Source organism: Gopherus evgoodei, chromosome 3, assembly GCF_007399415.2.
Source record: "Gopherus evgoodei ecotype Sinaloan lineage chromosome 3, rGopEvg1_v1.p, whole genome shotgun sequence".
NCBI lineage: Eukaryota > Metazoa > Chordata > Testudines > Testudinidae > Gopherus > Gopherus evgoodei.
Genome location: NC_044324.1, coordinates 12452844 through 12469361, shown reverse-complemented (window position 1 = coordinate 12469361; position 16518 = coordinate 12452844). Strand labels below are relative to the sequence as shown.

The 16518-nt window shown below is 48.6% G+C and overlaps 1 protein-coding gene across 1 annotated transcript in view; it reads left to right on the top strand.

The window, feature by feature from the left end:
• Positions 1-16518, top strand: part of OTOF (otoferlin) — a 193013-nt gene that overhangs the window by 86295 nt on the left and 90200 nt on the right. The window contains 1 exon segment of the mRNA XM_030555087.1: positions 7234-7445. Coding sequence (XP_030410947.1) covers positions 7234-7445 — 212 coding nt within the window.

Below are 16518 nucleotides of genomic sequence, written 5' to 3'. Positions count from 1 at the left end.
AGAATAGGTCTGCAGGGAGCTAACGTGGCCTGTCAAATGCACATTGGTGCAACGTGCTCCCCAGAAAGCAGAGCAGAGCGCACCATTGCTGGCAGACTAGAAGCCTGGGAATAAGGACTTGTAGACCCTACTCCGTCCCAGCCCTACAGTCAACTCTGTGCCCTTGGCAATGATGAAACTTCCCACTCTTCCACACCATGTAGGTAGGAAAACCATGTTTTAATGATTTGGGACCTGATCCAAAGCCCACTGAAGTCAGTGGGAAAAACTCCTCCTGCCTTTGGGTCAACCCTTGGGTTTTTAACCGAGTATTATTGAAATATATTTGTCAAACTGAATCAACAGCTGTTCCCTGCTGAGATGAGGCTACATGAGACGCTTTGAAGTTAAGTGATTTCTGCATAGGTGGCACCGGAGTCTTCCATTTGGGGAGGTTTACACACGAGCACTGGCAGCTCCCTAGAAGTGTGGGGGGGGTACCCCACTGGCACCTGGACTAGGGCCCTGCCCCAACTCTGCCTCTTCCCCCGACACCCCCTCTCTCTTCTCCACCTCACCCCCTGCCACTCGCTCCTCTCTGCCTCTTCCCCCAAGGCCCATCCACTCGCCTGCCCAATCCTTTGTGTGGCGGTCATGGGGGCTTAGGGGGAAGAGGCGGAGCACGGGCAGGGCCCTGGGGGAGGAGGCAGAGAGGGGGCAGGGCCTCAGGGCAGAACATGGACAGGGTCACAGTCTGGGCACCATTGGCCCCCCCCACTTCTAGGGAGTTTCGCTTCTGGCACTCCAAAGTTGGCAGGCCGACGTGCCTCCAAAGGGTTGGATCAGAGAAACCCCCTTGGGACTGCTACCTGATGTGCCTAGGCTACCTCTGAGCCCGTTTTACCTGCCAGCTCGGGACTCCAGAACCCTGCCTTGTTTGAGCCAGACACGCTAGCCTGCTGCAAACACAGATCCAAATCTGAACCACGTCCCCCACAAGCTGCAGGCTGAACTGAAAACAGCTTAAGAAGTGCTCCTGTCTCCAGCACTCAGATGCCCAGTTCTCAGTGGGGTCTAAACCCAAATAAATCCATTTTACTCTGTATAAAGCTTATACAGGGTAAGCTCATAAATTGTTCACCCTCTATAACACTGATGGAGAGATATGCACAGCTGTTTGCTCCTCCCCCTCCCCCGGGTATTAATACATACTCTGGGTTAATTAATAAGTAAAAAGTGATTTTTATTAAATATAGAAAGTAGGATTTAAGTGGTTCCAAGTAGTAACAGACAGAACAAAGTGAATCACCAAACAAAATAAAATAAAACACACAAGTCTAAGTCTAATACAGTAAGAAGCTGAATACAGACAAAATCTCACCCTCAGAGATGGTCCAATAAGTTTCTTTCACAGACTAGACTCCTTCCTAGTCTGGGCTCAATCCTTTCCTCTGGTACAGCCCTTATTCCAGCTCAAGTTGTAGCTAGGGCATTTCTCACGACTGCAGCCCCCTTTGTTCTGTTCCACCTCCTTGTATTTCTTCTGCACAATGCAGGAATCCTTTGTCCATCTCTGGGTCCCCACCCCTCCTTCTAAATGGAAAAGCACCAGGTTAAAGATGGATTCCAGTACCAGGTGACATGGTCGCATGTCCTGTGAGACCCCAAGCCTTCATTCCTTCCAGCCTGACTCACTGGAAGGCCTGCAAGCAAACGGAGCCATCCACAGTCAATGGTCCTGGTTAATAGGAGCCATCGAGATTCCAAGCCACCATTAATGGCCCACACTTTGCATAATTACAATAGGCCCTCAGAGTTATATTTCATATTCCCAGTTTCAGATACAAGAATGATACATTCATACAAATAGGATGACCACACTCAGTAGATTTTAAGCTTTGTAATGATACCTTACAAGAGACCTTTTGCATGAAGCATGTTCCAGTTACATTATATTCACACTCATTAGCATATTTTCATAACATCACGTGGAGTGCACCGTCACAGAGGTGACCCATGCTACAGCTGCAGCATTTGTTCTCCTGCACGGCCAGCCTTTCTCCCCAGGCCTCTTATACACACTGTCCATCATCTTCTGAATTAATTCTATGCAGAAAGGCTGGCGTTTTGAAAACCAGCTGTACATAATTCCCTGATCAATTTAAAAAACATCAGAGGAAGTGCTTCTGGTGCTAGCCAGCTGCCAGCAAACATGAGGACTAAGAGACTAGGAAGGTGATTTCACCTCTGTGTGCGGCAAGGGTGAGAGTGATGCTGGAATACTGCATCCCGCTAAGGTGTCCAGTCCTTAAAATGGCTGTTGAAAAATTAGAGAATGAGCCAAAAGAATGAGTCGAGGGCTGGAGAAGACACCTTGCGGTGAGAGACTTAAAGAGCTCGATCTATTTAATTTACCAAAAAGGAAGATGAAGAGGTGACTTGAGCACGGTGTGTAAGTAGGGTGGGAAGCATTCGGTTTTTACTAGTAACATCGATTTCACCATACCCGTGTAAGCAGGGAATGGCCCCGCTATTGTGCAGAACTTTCCTGGCTTCTGCACTACCCCGGTGAAGTGGGCTAGTGAAAGGATCTGAGTCCTCACTCCCACTCCCTTTACCCAGAGGCCTCCCTGCCCTTGAGGGCTCCCTTTCCACTCTCCTGTCTGTCAGAGTCCTTGTAACCCCCACAAGGCTGGGCCCAGGATTCCTGGGGGCCTTGACTCCCAACCCCGCTATGGTCACCCAGGACAGGAGCTAGAGTGTCCCCACTCCGAGGTATCCTCTCTGCACTGGGCACCTCCCTGACCCACTGATCATTTCATACAATTTAAAGCAAATACAAGTTGTTTAATTAACAATTAATTTAAAAAAAGAATAAGGAAAAATGGGAAAGGTTACAGGAAAACACATCACGCTGCTCCATGGCATGGAACATTACAAACAGTGTCTCCGGACATCAAGGCAGTTCAGTCTGTTCCTTGTAGGTCCCAGGCCTCCTTCTCAGGCCCTAGCTGTGCTGCAGGGATGCTGCGGGTTGGATGCTTGCAATAGTGGTGGCCACACACCTCCGGGATTTGGGTGGTGGGACCCTTCTTCCCAGCATCAGCCCCCCGTTGGGTTAAGAACCCCCTCCCTGACTGGCCTGCAGGGTCCCTTGGCTGGGGGTGTCTTTCTGCACTGAATCCTTTGCCCAAGGTCCCCCCTTGGCTGGCCCCAGCTGCTCACCACACCTGGCTCTCTGGCTGGCACGGCTCTGCTCCCAGAACAGCTTGGGCCCTGCTTTCTCCTTAGCTCGACCCCACCCTCTCTGACCCAGACAATTCCAACTCACATGGAGGCCAGGACCCCCCCAGCCTCCTGACTCCCTGATTAGCCTGCCTGCCCTGTCAATCAGGCTCAGAGGCTGAGGCTGACCTGGAGCACTGGCCTCTCCCCAACTTTTAGTGTTTGGAGGTAGCCAACCAAAACACCCCCCTGAATGCCAGTAAGGGGGCAAGAGTCCCCTTATACCCACACCAACCCAGGGGAAGGTATTTCCATCTGGGGAACTCGACACTGACAGGTAGGCAGCGTAAGAGAAATGCTGCTTGAGGACTTATTAGTTTGATGGGAGAATATTTACTTTGTATGTTTTGGCCTGTGATGTTTAACTGTTTATGTTTTGATGGGTGTAAAGTTTTCACTTTTGAAGCTCAGTGTCTCCTGTCATTAAATGACTCTTGTCTGATCTCCCACATTGTCTGCCCCCCTCTAATTTCCTGCAGCTGTGAAAACTTAAATTGATAAAAATAGAGGAAAAAATGCTTTAAAACCCACCATTTTACACAACTATGAAAATTTAAATCACTAAAAACAATTTTAATACTTAAAAATAAACATCAATATTATCCATGGAAATTGTTTTAAAAAAATTGAATTCTGCCAAGCCTGAATATAACCCAGGGATGTTGTGGGGATTAATGAGCCAATGTTTGTGCCATTCTTAGAAAAAACATATAAAGCCCTAGCGCCAATACCAAACTATCATTCCTGGGAATTTGGCATAAATGTTTGGCAGACAGAACAATAGAGTGAATAGCATCTCAATCCCCCATAGGTCCCTCAGTAAGTCCTTGGAGTCGCATCCTGAGTGTTCGCGTGTGAATGAGAGAAACACATTTGATATGTAGCTAATATACATATTCCTGGGTTCATACCACTTGCTTTGGGATAACAAGATCACATCCCTGGAATATATTGTCCCTAAAGTGCTGACGCCCTCTGTCTGAACTCTGTGTTCGGGTCCCGTTCTTCTGGGCTGTGCAGGACTCGCTTGCGTTGGTGGGTGGATATAGTCTAAGTAGGATTTTAGACTCGCCTTTTCCCATGTAGTATCCATGGCAATTTCTTATGACAGAAAGGACAATTTAGCCATGTAAATTCTTTCAAAACCCTGTCTAGCCCCCCCGTTGCTGCAGCACCAGTGACTGTGTTAAATAGGGGGAGAGGCTGGGTTCTCTAAACCAGTGGTTCTCAACCTTTCCAGACTCAGCCGTGTGAAGCCCGAGTCCCGGTGCCCAGGGCTGAAGCGTGTAACTTAGCATTGTGGGGTTCCCAGTGGCATAGGGCTGCAGGCAACTACCCTGCTTGCCACCCACTAATGCCAGCCCTGCACATGCGACCTCCCTAAACCTGTCCCATGAGCCCACTGGGGTGAGAAACACTGATCTAGATGAGTTGATGTACCCCCTGCATACCACCAGAGCACCCGTGCCCCTGCTTGAGAACTGCTGCTCTAAGCACACATCCCATGGCGCTCTGCAAGGGATAAGGCAGCAGGGATGCAAGCCCTGTGAACAACTCTGGACTGAGTAGCTCCTCTCAGAGCTGACCACGTAATCACCAGAGCTGGAGAGACACCCATTTTCTCCAGGCTTTGAAAGATGCTGTTTCCTTTATCAGTCACAGAAATGCGTCACCTGCAATTTTGGACAGTCCCATAGGGGGACCAGAGGGAATCAGACGCAGAGCTGTTACTGTAGCATAGTCAGAGCAGCGGGCTGGGAGCCAGGAGACCTGTTCTCTGCCACTGACTCTCTGGGTGACCTTGGGCAACTCACATCCCATCTTTGTTTCTCACTGTCCCCACGTATAAAATGGGATAATGATCAGAGGCGACTGATTTTTTTAAAATGGCTTTTTGATCAACATGAAATGTGCATGGTCATCAAATTTTTCCACTGAAAAAGCAAATCAGTAAAAAATTGTGAGGGTTTTTTGTTTTTTTGGTTTACAAAAACAAACATTTTACTGAGAACCAATTTTTATTTTTTTTAATTGAAAACACGTTTTGAAAACTAATTTTTCCCCAGGTTTTAGGTTACATTTTTTTCATAGAAAAACAAACCAAAAAAAGTGGCAGAGTTTTTTTTTTAACTTGAAAATTTTCTAAATTTCCTTCAGGACATAATTAGCATTTTTTTGACTAGCTCTAATAATGACACTCAGCTGTCTCCCCGAGGAGCTGTGAGTAGATCCCTGAAAAATATAGACAAAACATTTTTTTCTGCTTTTTGGCTACATTTTTCTACTTTTCGCTTTCACGACTAAACCCCTACGATTGGATCATAAATGAGTATTTCCCACAGAAAGTTTCATTTAGATAACAAAATCGATTTTCCTATAAAAATATCTTTTTTGGCCAAAACCTTTTGACCATAATGTTGGGAATTAAGTGATTGTCAACTGCTCTGAGGTCTGCTGGTGGGAAGCAGAGTCCACATCTTTGCATCCTGGTGACTTCTGCATCACTTGATCACTTGCAATCTCTAAATCATGACTGACAATGCTGCAGCTCAAACAGAAATCAGGGGTGTGATGCAGTGACAAAGAAAGGCCAATGTGATCCTTTGAGCCTCTCCTGCTGTGGCATCTTCCAAGAATTTCACAAGGCACATCTTTCTTCATGTTACTTTTGGTCCTGCTTTGAGCAGAGGGTTGGCCTAGATACCTCCTGAGGTCCCTTCCAACCCTGATATTCTATGATTCTTTGACTCTAAACCTGGGAGGAGCAGGGAGATGATTTTGACCTCTGTCCACGACATTGGTGAGACCAATACTGGAATAATACATCATGTTTTGGTGCCCACATTTTAAACTGGCCATTGAAAAACTGGAGAGGGTGCAGAAAAGAGCCACAGAAATGACTGGATGGCTGGAGAAAATGCCTTACGGTGAGAGACTTAAGGAGCTCAATCTGTTCAGCTTTTCAGAAAAAGATTGAAAGGTGACTTGATTACAGTGTAAACACACCTTCGAGGGGAGAAATACCAGGTACTAAAGGATTTTTTAATCTAGCAGAGTAAGGCAGAACAAGAACCAATGGCTGGATGCTGAAACCAGGCAAATTCAAATTAAAAATAAGACACCAATTTTTACCAACGTGGGTGATTAACCATCAGAGCAAACGACCAAAGGAAATGGTGGATTCTCCAATTTTTTGAATCCAGACTGGCTGCCATTCTGGAAGAAGCGTTAGCCCAGTGAGACTCAGACCTCCGTGTTTCAGGAGCCAAACTAGAGACCAGCGTTACCCAAAAGAGCCCCAGGAGTGGGAATTCATTGCTTCATTTACTATAGCACAGTATCACGTCGTCATATTTAAATAGTATGATGGGGGAGATATTTAGTTTATAACATGGGCAATGGATATCCATGGCCAGGCTGTGGCCCCGCCCATGCTCTGCCCCGAGGCCCCACCCTCGCTCCCCCTCTCCCCTGAAGCCGGCAGGCACTCAGCTTTGAATGGGGTCCTAGCAGACGGGGGGCAGGCAGGTGGGGTGGGGTGGGGGGCTAGCCTCCCCAAAGGTGTGGGATTCACCCACTGTCTAGATATATAGATATATTATTTTCACAGCAAATAAATTAATAACCTAGTGCAAGTTAACTATTTAATTGCTTAATAACCTAGTGAAAGCATCCTGATTGGTTAATAACTTAGATTGGTTAATAATTAAATCACACCGTATTTTAATATCATGTGCTGCAAAGAGCTGCCAGAGCCTCAGTCTGCGTATCACTAATTTAGCCAAACGCCCGGTGGAGGACTCAAGGCAGGCTTCAGTGGGTGACATTTTTCTGGCCTGCCTTACATGGGAGGTCAAGTGAGATGATCTAATGGTCTCTTCTGGCCTTAGTATTTAGGAATAAATCTTCTTACCTGCATGCTCGCGCGCTGGCCTCACTCGCTGAGTGTGTGTTTGGTTTGTGTTCCAGACCAGCGTCTCCATAGAGATCAGGTACCAGGCCATGGATGGCACCGTGGGCACCTGGAATGATGGGGAATTTCTGGAGACTCCCAACTCCCAGTCGGAGGGCGAAGGCCCCTTGGAGACCGAAAGCCTGCTCCCTGGGCACCGGCAGGGCTCTGCGGTGTCTTCTGGCAAATCCAACCCCAGCCTGAAACCGGCAGAGAGGAACTTCAGGAGGTAACATTCCACCCACGGCACCAACTTGATTCCCAGGCACTGCCCAGTGTGGGCAGAATTCTTGGCATGAGCGTGCAGTGGCAATGTGCCCTCCTCAGTATGGCTACGGAGGGGGAGATACAAGGCCCTGTTTGTCCTTATTCATAGCTCCACCGTCTCCATGTAACAATGCAGCAAAGGGAGATAGATGTACGTGCTAGTGCAGATGCGTCTCACCTCCGCATTGTGGCTGGATTTGCATTTCCAGCTTCGTATTCACCCTGTTCATTTTAAACAGGTCAATGTGCATGGCAGGATGTGGCTGCAGCTGCTTCTCCTCTGCCTCGAAACTCAGGCCAAAGAAAAAGGGCTGTGAGACACAGGAGAATTAGCCTGACAGACTCACTCTGGGATTCCTGCCTCCCTCGTGGCCGTGCCTCATGTTCAGAAGCCAAGCACTGCCCCGAGACTAAGGCCCCACCCCTTGGAATAAGACACATTGTCCAGGCTGCTTCAGTGCCGGACTCTACCCATGCATATCGAGAGATGGCCCCTGAAAGAGACATTGGTTACAGGCTAATTACGGGGGGAACACAACATTTGTCTAGATACTGCACTTCTAACATACTGTAACTGCAGGGCTAAGTAGAAGGGAAAACTGGGGTGATATTCACTGCCACGAGGTGGTAACTGTTGGCAATGCAGATGTGTTATGGCAACCCAGGAATATAACCCGGTGCTGGGTGCGGTTTCAGACCTGGAAGAGAACAAACCAGTGATCGGCAGCTTGCTCTGCGGTATGATGTTTACACTGCCCTCTCACTGGGGTTCCAGGTGAGGCCTGCAACACACTGGTTTAAATGTAGCTGGGGGTGAGGTCTGTCCCATGCAGACACGTGCGCCCAGGAGGCGTTCAGCTGCCATCAGGAGAGCAGCTCCAACAGTTCACTGAGAATCGGTTAGGAATTAATTGGAAATGTCGGTCATTGCTGGGCCGAAGTAGCTGGTGATTTCCTAGAGACTAGTTATCCCAGTTCCTGGGCCTTGGTGTGGAGCTGAGTGTTAAAGCAAATCTGTTACTGAGGTTTGTAATGTGCCCGGGGGGAGCAGGAAATGCAAATATAATGAAATAAGATGTGGGGAGGATTAGGCGACTGGCTGTTGGTTAGGCCTCTTCATATTGGATGGGATTGTAATGCTTGGCATTTATATAGCGCAGGCATAGGCAACCTATGGCACAGGTGCCGAAGTCAGCACACGAGAAGATTTTCAGTCACACTCTCACTGCCCGGGTCCTGGCCACTGGCCTGGGGGGCTCTGCATTTTAATTTAATTTTAAATGAAGCTTCTTAAACATTTTAAAAACCTTATTTACTTTACATACAACAATAGTTTAGTTCTATATTACAGACTTAGAGAAAGAGACCTTCTAAAAATCTTTAAATGTATTACTGGCACGCAAAACCTTAAATTAGAGTGAATGAATGAAGACTCGGCACAGCACTTCTGAAAGGTTACCGACCCCTGATATAGCACCTTGAATCCCAAAGGATCCCACAGCATTTCACGTACAGAGTACGGCACCACTGACATGCAGCCACCTCTGGGGTGGGATCTGGCAGCTGAGTTACAGCGACACTGACATGCAGCTGTGTCTGGGTTGGGAGCGGCAGCTCAGCTCACAAGCACAGCAAAACAGATGCTAATCTACCACTGTGAGGTGATGGACATGGTGTAAGCACCTAGCTAGATGGATCAAATGGGGATATTTTGGTCTAGGACAAGCTCTTGCACCTTTGAACTTTTAACATGCACCCCAAGCAGATGGGGCTTGGTTTTCTGATGAGACTGTAACCCCCTCGATGACCTGGGCTTTTCTAACAGAAGGATCCGAGTTCTATCCCTGGTAGATACTGTTCCAAGTAGCCATTGTATGTGACATAGTGGTAACTATGCAGTTTTCCTGGTGTGTTCCCTCTCATAAATCCTCAACAGGATTTGAACTCAGAACCTTCCATACTACAGCATTGGCCTCTACCCCAGAGCTAAAGGAATAACTCCTCCAACGCACGTCAGCAGTCAGCCACTATCCACTATGAGGCTGTATCACTAGAGACAGACCCAACACGCTTTATGAGCACGTTACACTTACAGAGCCGTAGATTTATTCCTGTACAATTGGTCCTCAGCCTCCCTGAACCCTTCTGCATCAGTGTCAGAAATTCTTCCTCCTGATCCAGTGCATGTGCTCGGAATAGCTTATTGCTTAGCTGGCCAGCCAGGAAGGAGGAGACGTGCAGGCAGAAGTGCAGTCTGCTTTGGAACAGATTTTGCTCTGTACCCAGTCAAATCCCCATTAAGCTCTTGTCCAGAGTTTGTTTGCTGTGTTGTTTTGCACTAATCTGACTCCTGCCGACTCCACACTCCTGGGGCGGCCGCTCACAGAGACCGTTAACGAAGCACCCAGCACTGTTCACCCCAGTGACTAAATGTCCCAGCCAGTTTGGATGAGAGCCAGGCCTATGCACATGGGCGTGAAGATGAAATGACAAGTGAATTTGAGGCTCATGGGGTTGGGCAGCAAAGGCATGGACACCCGAGTTTGCATGTGTGCGGAGGGACAGGAGGTGAGGAGCAGTGCCTGGGTTCACGCACGCACGAACGGGTAGGGGATGCTCACAAGGGAAGGTTAAAGAGAAGAGACAATTAATCCCATCTAGGTAACCCTGCATTGGAAGCTGGCAGCAAGACCTAGTGCTGGGTGAAGAACACATTTTTCAGTTTGTTGGCATTTCTGAACAATTGGGTGGGGGACAGAGAATTATTTCAGGTGGAACAGAAAGGGAAATTTTTAGAAATTTTCAACAAATAGAAAAGTAAAAAAAAAATCACTTTGGGGTGAACAAAAGGCTGCATTGGGACTAGGCGCATTTCTTCACATCTGACAATTTTTTAAAATTAAAAATGAAAGGAAATGCCAAAGCCAAAAGTCATTTTGAATTGAAAAATTGACAAGTTTCCATTTTTTTCGGGACTTTTTTCGGGGTTTTTCAGCTGAAACAGTTCAGCGACATAACCACAAATTGACGAAATGTCTCAAGGTCCCTGAGTTTTGATCCGAAAGTTTCACCTGGCTCTAGGGGGGGCCCAAGCCAAGCCCTCCCCAAAGGGAGCCTGGCAGAACCACGCCCGGCTCTGCCGCGCGTATCGGCAATGAACCCAGGAGGGCTGGCGGTGGTGCCAGAAGCAGGAAGGATGGGAGCTGATTTCCCAGTGACTTAGTGGAGTGCACAAGGCTGGCACAGAGAGAGAAACGGCCTGCCTGGCTTTGGAAACCAGCTGTGGAAATCGTTGAGGGAGAATAAAAATTCAAGGCAACCTAGAAAGAGAAACTAAGGGCCTGTGCCCTTTTCGGCTGCTATATGGGGGTAAAGGAGAACACGGAGCTCCTCATTCTCACGACCCGAACCCACCCACCCAAGCAGCTGGCGCTAACGGGGACCTTCAGGCTGTCAGTCTCAGCAGAGAGGCTAGGGCTGAATGGGCCATGGAGGGTGAATTCTCGAGGCAGAGGATGGGGGAAGCTGATGCTCCTGTTCTCGTTCACACCGCCGGGAACCTGGAGCGGCTCCACTGAATGGTGCTGAACGTCCAGGGCATGGTTGAGACCAGGATCAGCTCCAGCCAGAGAGGGAAAGACCTCAGGGTCCCAGTCTCCTCCTGGAGCCAGATGCAGCCAAGTCAGTGGCAGCTGCCACAGCAGCACCAGGTTCTGCCTCTGTGGAATAACACCTGGGTGCGGATTGCACCCATTTTACACACCCGCCGGAGGCAAGTTACACACAGCCAGAGGGCTCTTCGCAGCCAAAAGGGCTAGGGCCGCCGGGCCTGATTCTGGTTTACACTGGCATATCTGAGAGCAGGAGCAGGCCGAGGGTGTTTGTATGAGCTGTCTAGGGTGACCACACAGCAAATGTGAAAAATCAGGACAGGTGGGGGGGGGGTAATAGGAGCCTACAAAAGAAAAAGACTAAAAAATTAGGACTGTCTCTATAAAATCGGGACATCTGGTCACCCTAAAGCTGTCATTTATGGAGGTGCTGACAGTGACTCCCATGTTAAGGTGGCCCAGAGAGCTGACCGAACCTGAATAGATAGAAAACAGCTTGGAGGATGGGGGCTTGAGTCACCACTGCAGTACTTCTACTTCACCCCATGGCAGCTCCAAGGAAACTGTCATTACATGGGGTCACCCGGTGTGGACCCAGCCCTGTTGGGGACTTAAAGGAAACAGCTCTCAGACCTCCAGGCTGGGATCTGCTCTCTTGCCCCTCCTCCCATGCGGGCAGGGCCCTATTCCTTGCTCTATGATACGATCCTTCCTAAGGGCCCTCCCTGAATGTGGCACCGTGCAGGGTATATCCAGAGCGACACAACACCTCTCCCAAGCGAGATGAGTGAGATGCTAGCTTTGCAGTGGCCAATCATGTGCCTTAGAAATAGATCAGGTTTGTAGGATTTAGACCCATATTCCTTTCCACAAAGGCATTTTAAAATCGCTCCAGTTTTGCAGCAAAGGGCCAGTCTGGTGTCTCCCACATAGCTCACAGATTCAGCCACATGCTCTGTACTTATGCTGTCTAGTTTTTCTCTAGAGATTTGTCTCCTACGTGACCACTTAAGGAGGAGATTGTCCTTCCCTCCTAGCAGAAGGCTGAGGGAGGATGCTCCCGGAGGCTCAGAAATGCTCTGGCAAGCAGCTAATTTGCTCTGTGAATTGGGCTGTGTCCTGTGGATTTCCAGTCTAATTGAAACAATAGATCAGTTTCCCAGCTCAATACGCTGCACATTTTTTTGGATGAGGAAGATGCTAATGGATTTAAAAGAGAGCTAGCACTGCTGTTTGTCAAGTGTGTACTTTGCGTAACAGTAGCTGGGGTTTAGTAGCCAGCAGGGGGTGGGGGGTTGATTTATAATCTCTACAAAAGCAGGTTCAAATCCTGGAACAATCAACACCCATTTCCATCCTTCTGGCAGAGGTATGCGCAGAGCCATGTAGCTTACAATAGATCAGCTGTTCCGATGAGAGCTTCTAAATCAACGTCTGATCTGCTCCATATGGGCTGTAAAGATGCCAGAGAAGGAGCTATGCCCTAGGTCAAAATTTCCTTTCTTTCCTCAGTGTTGTGTATTGTTGCTGTGTGTCATCTGGCTCCACCCCAGAGCTGGCTGCATTTTGGTGGGGCTGAGTGCGATTGTTCTGGGTGACAGAGGCTGTGTGCAGTCGATTGGAGTCAGACACAAAGTTAACAGCCCAGCTAGTGCCGAAGTCGGAGCTGTGGGATTCGAAGGCTAAATTGCAGTAGGACCCAGTGTTGGCACCATTAGGATGCAGTCTGCCTGAAAACGTCAGTGCCCCCTAGTGGATGGGGGAGTCAATCTCTGCTCGGACAGTTCCTAAGTCTCCTACAACAGCCCCATAAAGTTTGTCTTCAGTTACTCCCATTCAGAGATCACTAAAATGCCCTCCAGTGACCAACCAACTGCATGGCCCTTATTGCTCAGAGGGGCTGAGTCCTGGGGAGCTGCTGATGCCCAGGGCCCCTCAGGATCGAGCCCCGGCTCTGTGCATGAAATAGGAGTATTTTAGCACCCTCCTTTTTTTTCATGATCACAGCTAATGCAGGAGATGAGCTGGGCTTTCCCTGGTTTGGTTAAGGGACGAAGAAATAATGACAAGGTGGCAAACTACCAACTGTGACACTTTCCCTAAGATGGGAGGTGTTAGGCCTGCTGTCCTGAAAAAATCAGACATGGATAATTCTATCCTGTCTCCCTTAAATCACTCTGGCTCTGCAGCATTGCCCCAAGCTCACTGCTAACCAGCGGCCACCTGCCACCTCAGAAGTAGCTACATTTCAGTGCTGGTTCCTGTACGCAGAGTCTGAAAAGTCTTTGGGGTCAGAGGATGCCACTGTAGCAGCCTGCATGAATGGTAAAGCATCACTGAAATCAGCAGCAAAACTGCCACTGACGTCAGTGGGACCGAGGTTTCACCCAACGCACCCCCTCACGGCTGAGATTCGGGAATTGTGCCAAAGCACGCAATATCCAGCAGCCGTCCAAGCTGAGGGTTTGCAGGCTGTCCTTGCCTTGCCCTGGTCCACCTGCACCCTGGCAACCCAGCAGCTGCGTTATTACCAATGTCACCGTCACCGTCACCCCGAGGGCCTGCTGCCCTCGCTGGCTGAGCTGAGGATTGAAAGCAGCAGGCTGACGTGTGCCGCGTTGCTGCTCCCAGGTCTGAAGAGGACGACATGTATTATCACAGCGAGGACGAACTCCTGGGCGAGGTAGACAACCTGAGCCAGGGCTCCCTCAACACGAGGTATCAGGCCAGCTCGGGCCTGGGTCGTCAGGTTGCAGTGTGCTGTGCCGTGCTGTGCATGGTGTGTCCTGTCACAAAGGCTGGGGCTTTCCCTGCTCGCCTGCCCGCCATATCCAACACGAGTTGGGGACGTGGCCCTGATGAAGCCACTCTGTTCTAACAGAAGTTCAGAGGACAAGGTTTGTGTGTGTGTGTGTGTGGGGAGGTGTCTCTGGAGCTGTAGATCCATCCACCCTTCTGACACTGGTCCCAGTGTAGGCAGACCAAGGGTGACCAAACACTCTTCTCAGCTGTTGGCTGTGGGATGTCCCGTGTGAAAGAGCTGGAGCGCTCAGCCCGGCTATTGAGGGGGACGCCCGCTCTCCAGTCACCACCATCAGTGCCCCCTTCAGCAAAGCAGCCCAGGGCTGAATGAGTCGCGAGCCTGAACACCCCGTCTGACAAAATGGCAAAAATGGTAGAGCCGGCCCCGCGGCACGGACTGCGGTGCGCGCTTAAAAATTTTTTAGTGATAGGGGAGCGCAATCAAAAAAGTTTGGAGACCACTGACCTAGATGACTTACCGTAGCACTTTTCAGTGTGATGGTCTGTCTCCACTAGGTGGCGCTTCAATCGCGTGTTTCCAAAGCACCTGGTGCATTTTACCTGTAATTCCTTCTGCCGAGCGCTGGATTCTGTGGGGTGCAGGGGGTGCAGGGGCATAAGGCGTCTCTTTCTTCCTGCCCTCAAGCTGCCCTGGGCAGGCCATCCCTGAGTGTTACAGCTTAGCTCTCCAGCCAGGGCAACTGCCCCACTAGAACAGGGACAGGAGGCAGGCCACAGAGGGAGAGGCAGGCTTCTGAGCTGCTCCATGGACTTGGGGAGCCTCCTGCGGCTGCTCTAACTCACGGCAGGCCAGAATAGCTAGAGGTCCAGCCCATGCTTAAAGCGGGGATTGCAGGGAGGATGGGCATGCCTTCCCTGTGCTGCCCTGCACCGGCTGTTGTACCTCCTTTATACCACTGGAGTAAAGAGACCATGGGAGGCCCTGGGGACCTGGATTCTGTTCCCAGCTCTGCCGCTGACTTGTTGTATCACCTTGGGCAAATCACTGCCGGGCCTCAGTTTCCCCAACTGTCACATTATGCTCAGAGCACTGTGAGCTCTAATGGTGAAAAGTACCAAGCATTGGTATTAAAATCATTACTGATTTTGACAAATAGGGAGGATCTGGGTGAGAATTTGAAAGTGGAACGCAGCTTGGGTGAAAGTGATCATGAAATGGAGGAGTTCATGATTCTAAGGAATGGTAGAAGGGAGAACAGCACAATAAAAACAATGGATTTCAAGAAGGTAGATTTTAGCAAACTCAGGGAGTTGGTAGGTAAGATCCCATGGGAAGCAAGTCTAAGGGGAAAAACAACAGAAGACAGTTGGTAGTTCTTCAAGGAGACATTATGAAGGGCACAAGAGCAAACTCTCCCCCTGCGTGTGGCAAGAGACCACCCTGGCTTACCCAGGAGATCTTCAATGATCTGAAATGCAAAAAAGCATCCTACAAAGAGTGGAAACTCGGTCAAATTACAAAGGATGAATATAAACAAATAACACAAGTATGTAGGGACAAAATTAGAAAGGCCAAGGCACAAAATGAGATCAAACTAGCTGGAGATATAAAGGGTAACAAGAAAACAGTCTACAAATACATTCGAAGCAAGAGGAAGACCAAGGACAGGGTGGGTCTGTTACTCAATGAGGGAGGAAACAATAACAGAAAATGTGGAAATGGCAGAGGTGCTTAATGACGTCTTTGTTTCAGTTTTCACCAAGAAAGTTGGTGGTGATTGGACATCTAACATAGTGAATACCAGTGAAACTGAGGTAGGATCGGAGGCTAAAATAGGAAAAGAACAAGTTAAAAATTACTTAGACAGGTTAGATGTCTTCAGATCACAGGGCCTGATGAAATACATCCTAGAATACACAAGGAGCTGACTATGGAGATATATGAGCCATTAGCGATTATCTTTGAAAAGTCGTGGAAGACGGGAGAGATTCCAGAAGACTGGAAAAGGGCAAATCTAGTGCCAATCTATAAAAAGGGAAATAAGTACAACCCGGGGAATTACAGACCAGTCAGCTTAGCTTCTGTACCTGGAAAGATAATGAGGCAAATAAGCAATCAATTTGCAAACATCTAGACGATGATAAGGTGATAAGTAACACTCAGCGTGGATTTGTCAAGAACAAATCCTGTCAAACCAACCTGAGAGCTTTCTTTGACAGGGTAACAAGCCTTGTGGATGGGGGGAAGTGGTAGATGTGGTATATCTTGGCTTTAGTAAAGCTTTTGATGCCGTCTTGCATGACCTTCTCATAAACAAACTAGGGAAATGCAACCTAGATGGAGCTACTATAAGGTGGGTGCAAAACTGATTGGAAAACCATTGCCAGAGAGTATTATCAATGGTTCACAGTCATGCTGAAAGGACATAATGAGTGGGGTCCCGCAGGGATCTGTTCTGGGTCCGGTTCTGTCCAATATTTTCATCAATGATTTAGATAACGGCATAGAGAGTACACTTATAAAGTTTGTGGATGATACCAAGCTGGGATGGGTTGCAAGCATTTTGGAGGATAGGATGAAAATTCAAAATGATCTGGACAAACTGGAGAAATGGTCTGAAGTAAATAGGATGAAATTCAATAAGGGAAAATGCAAAATAC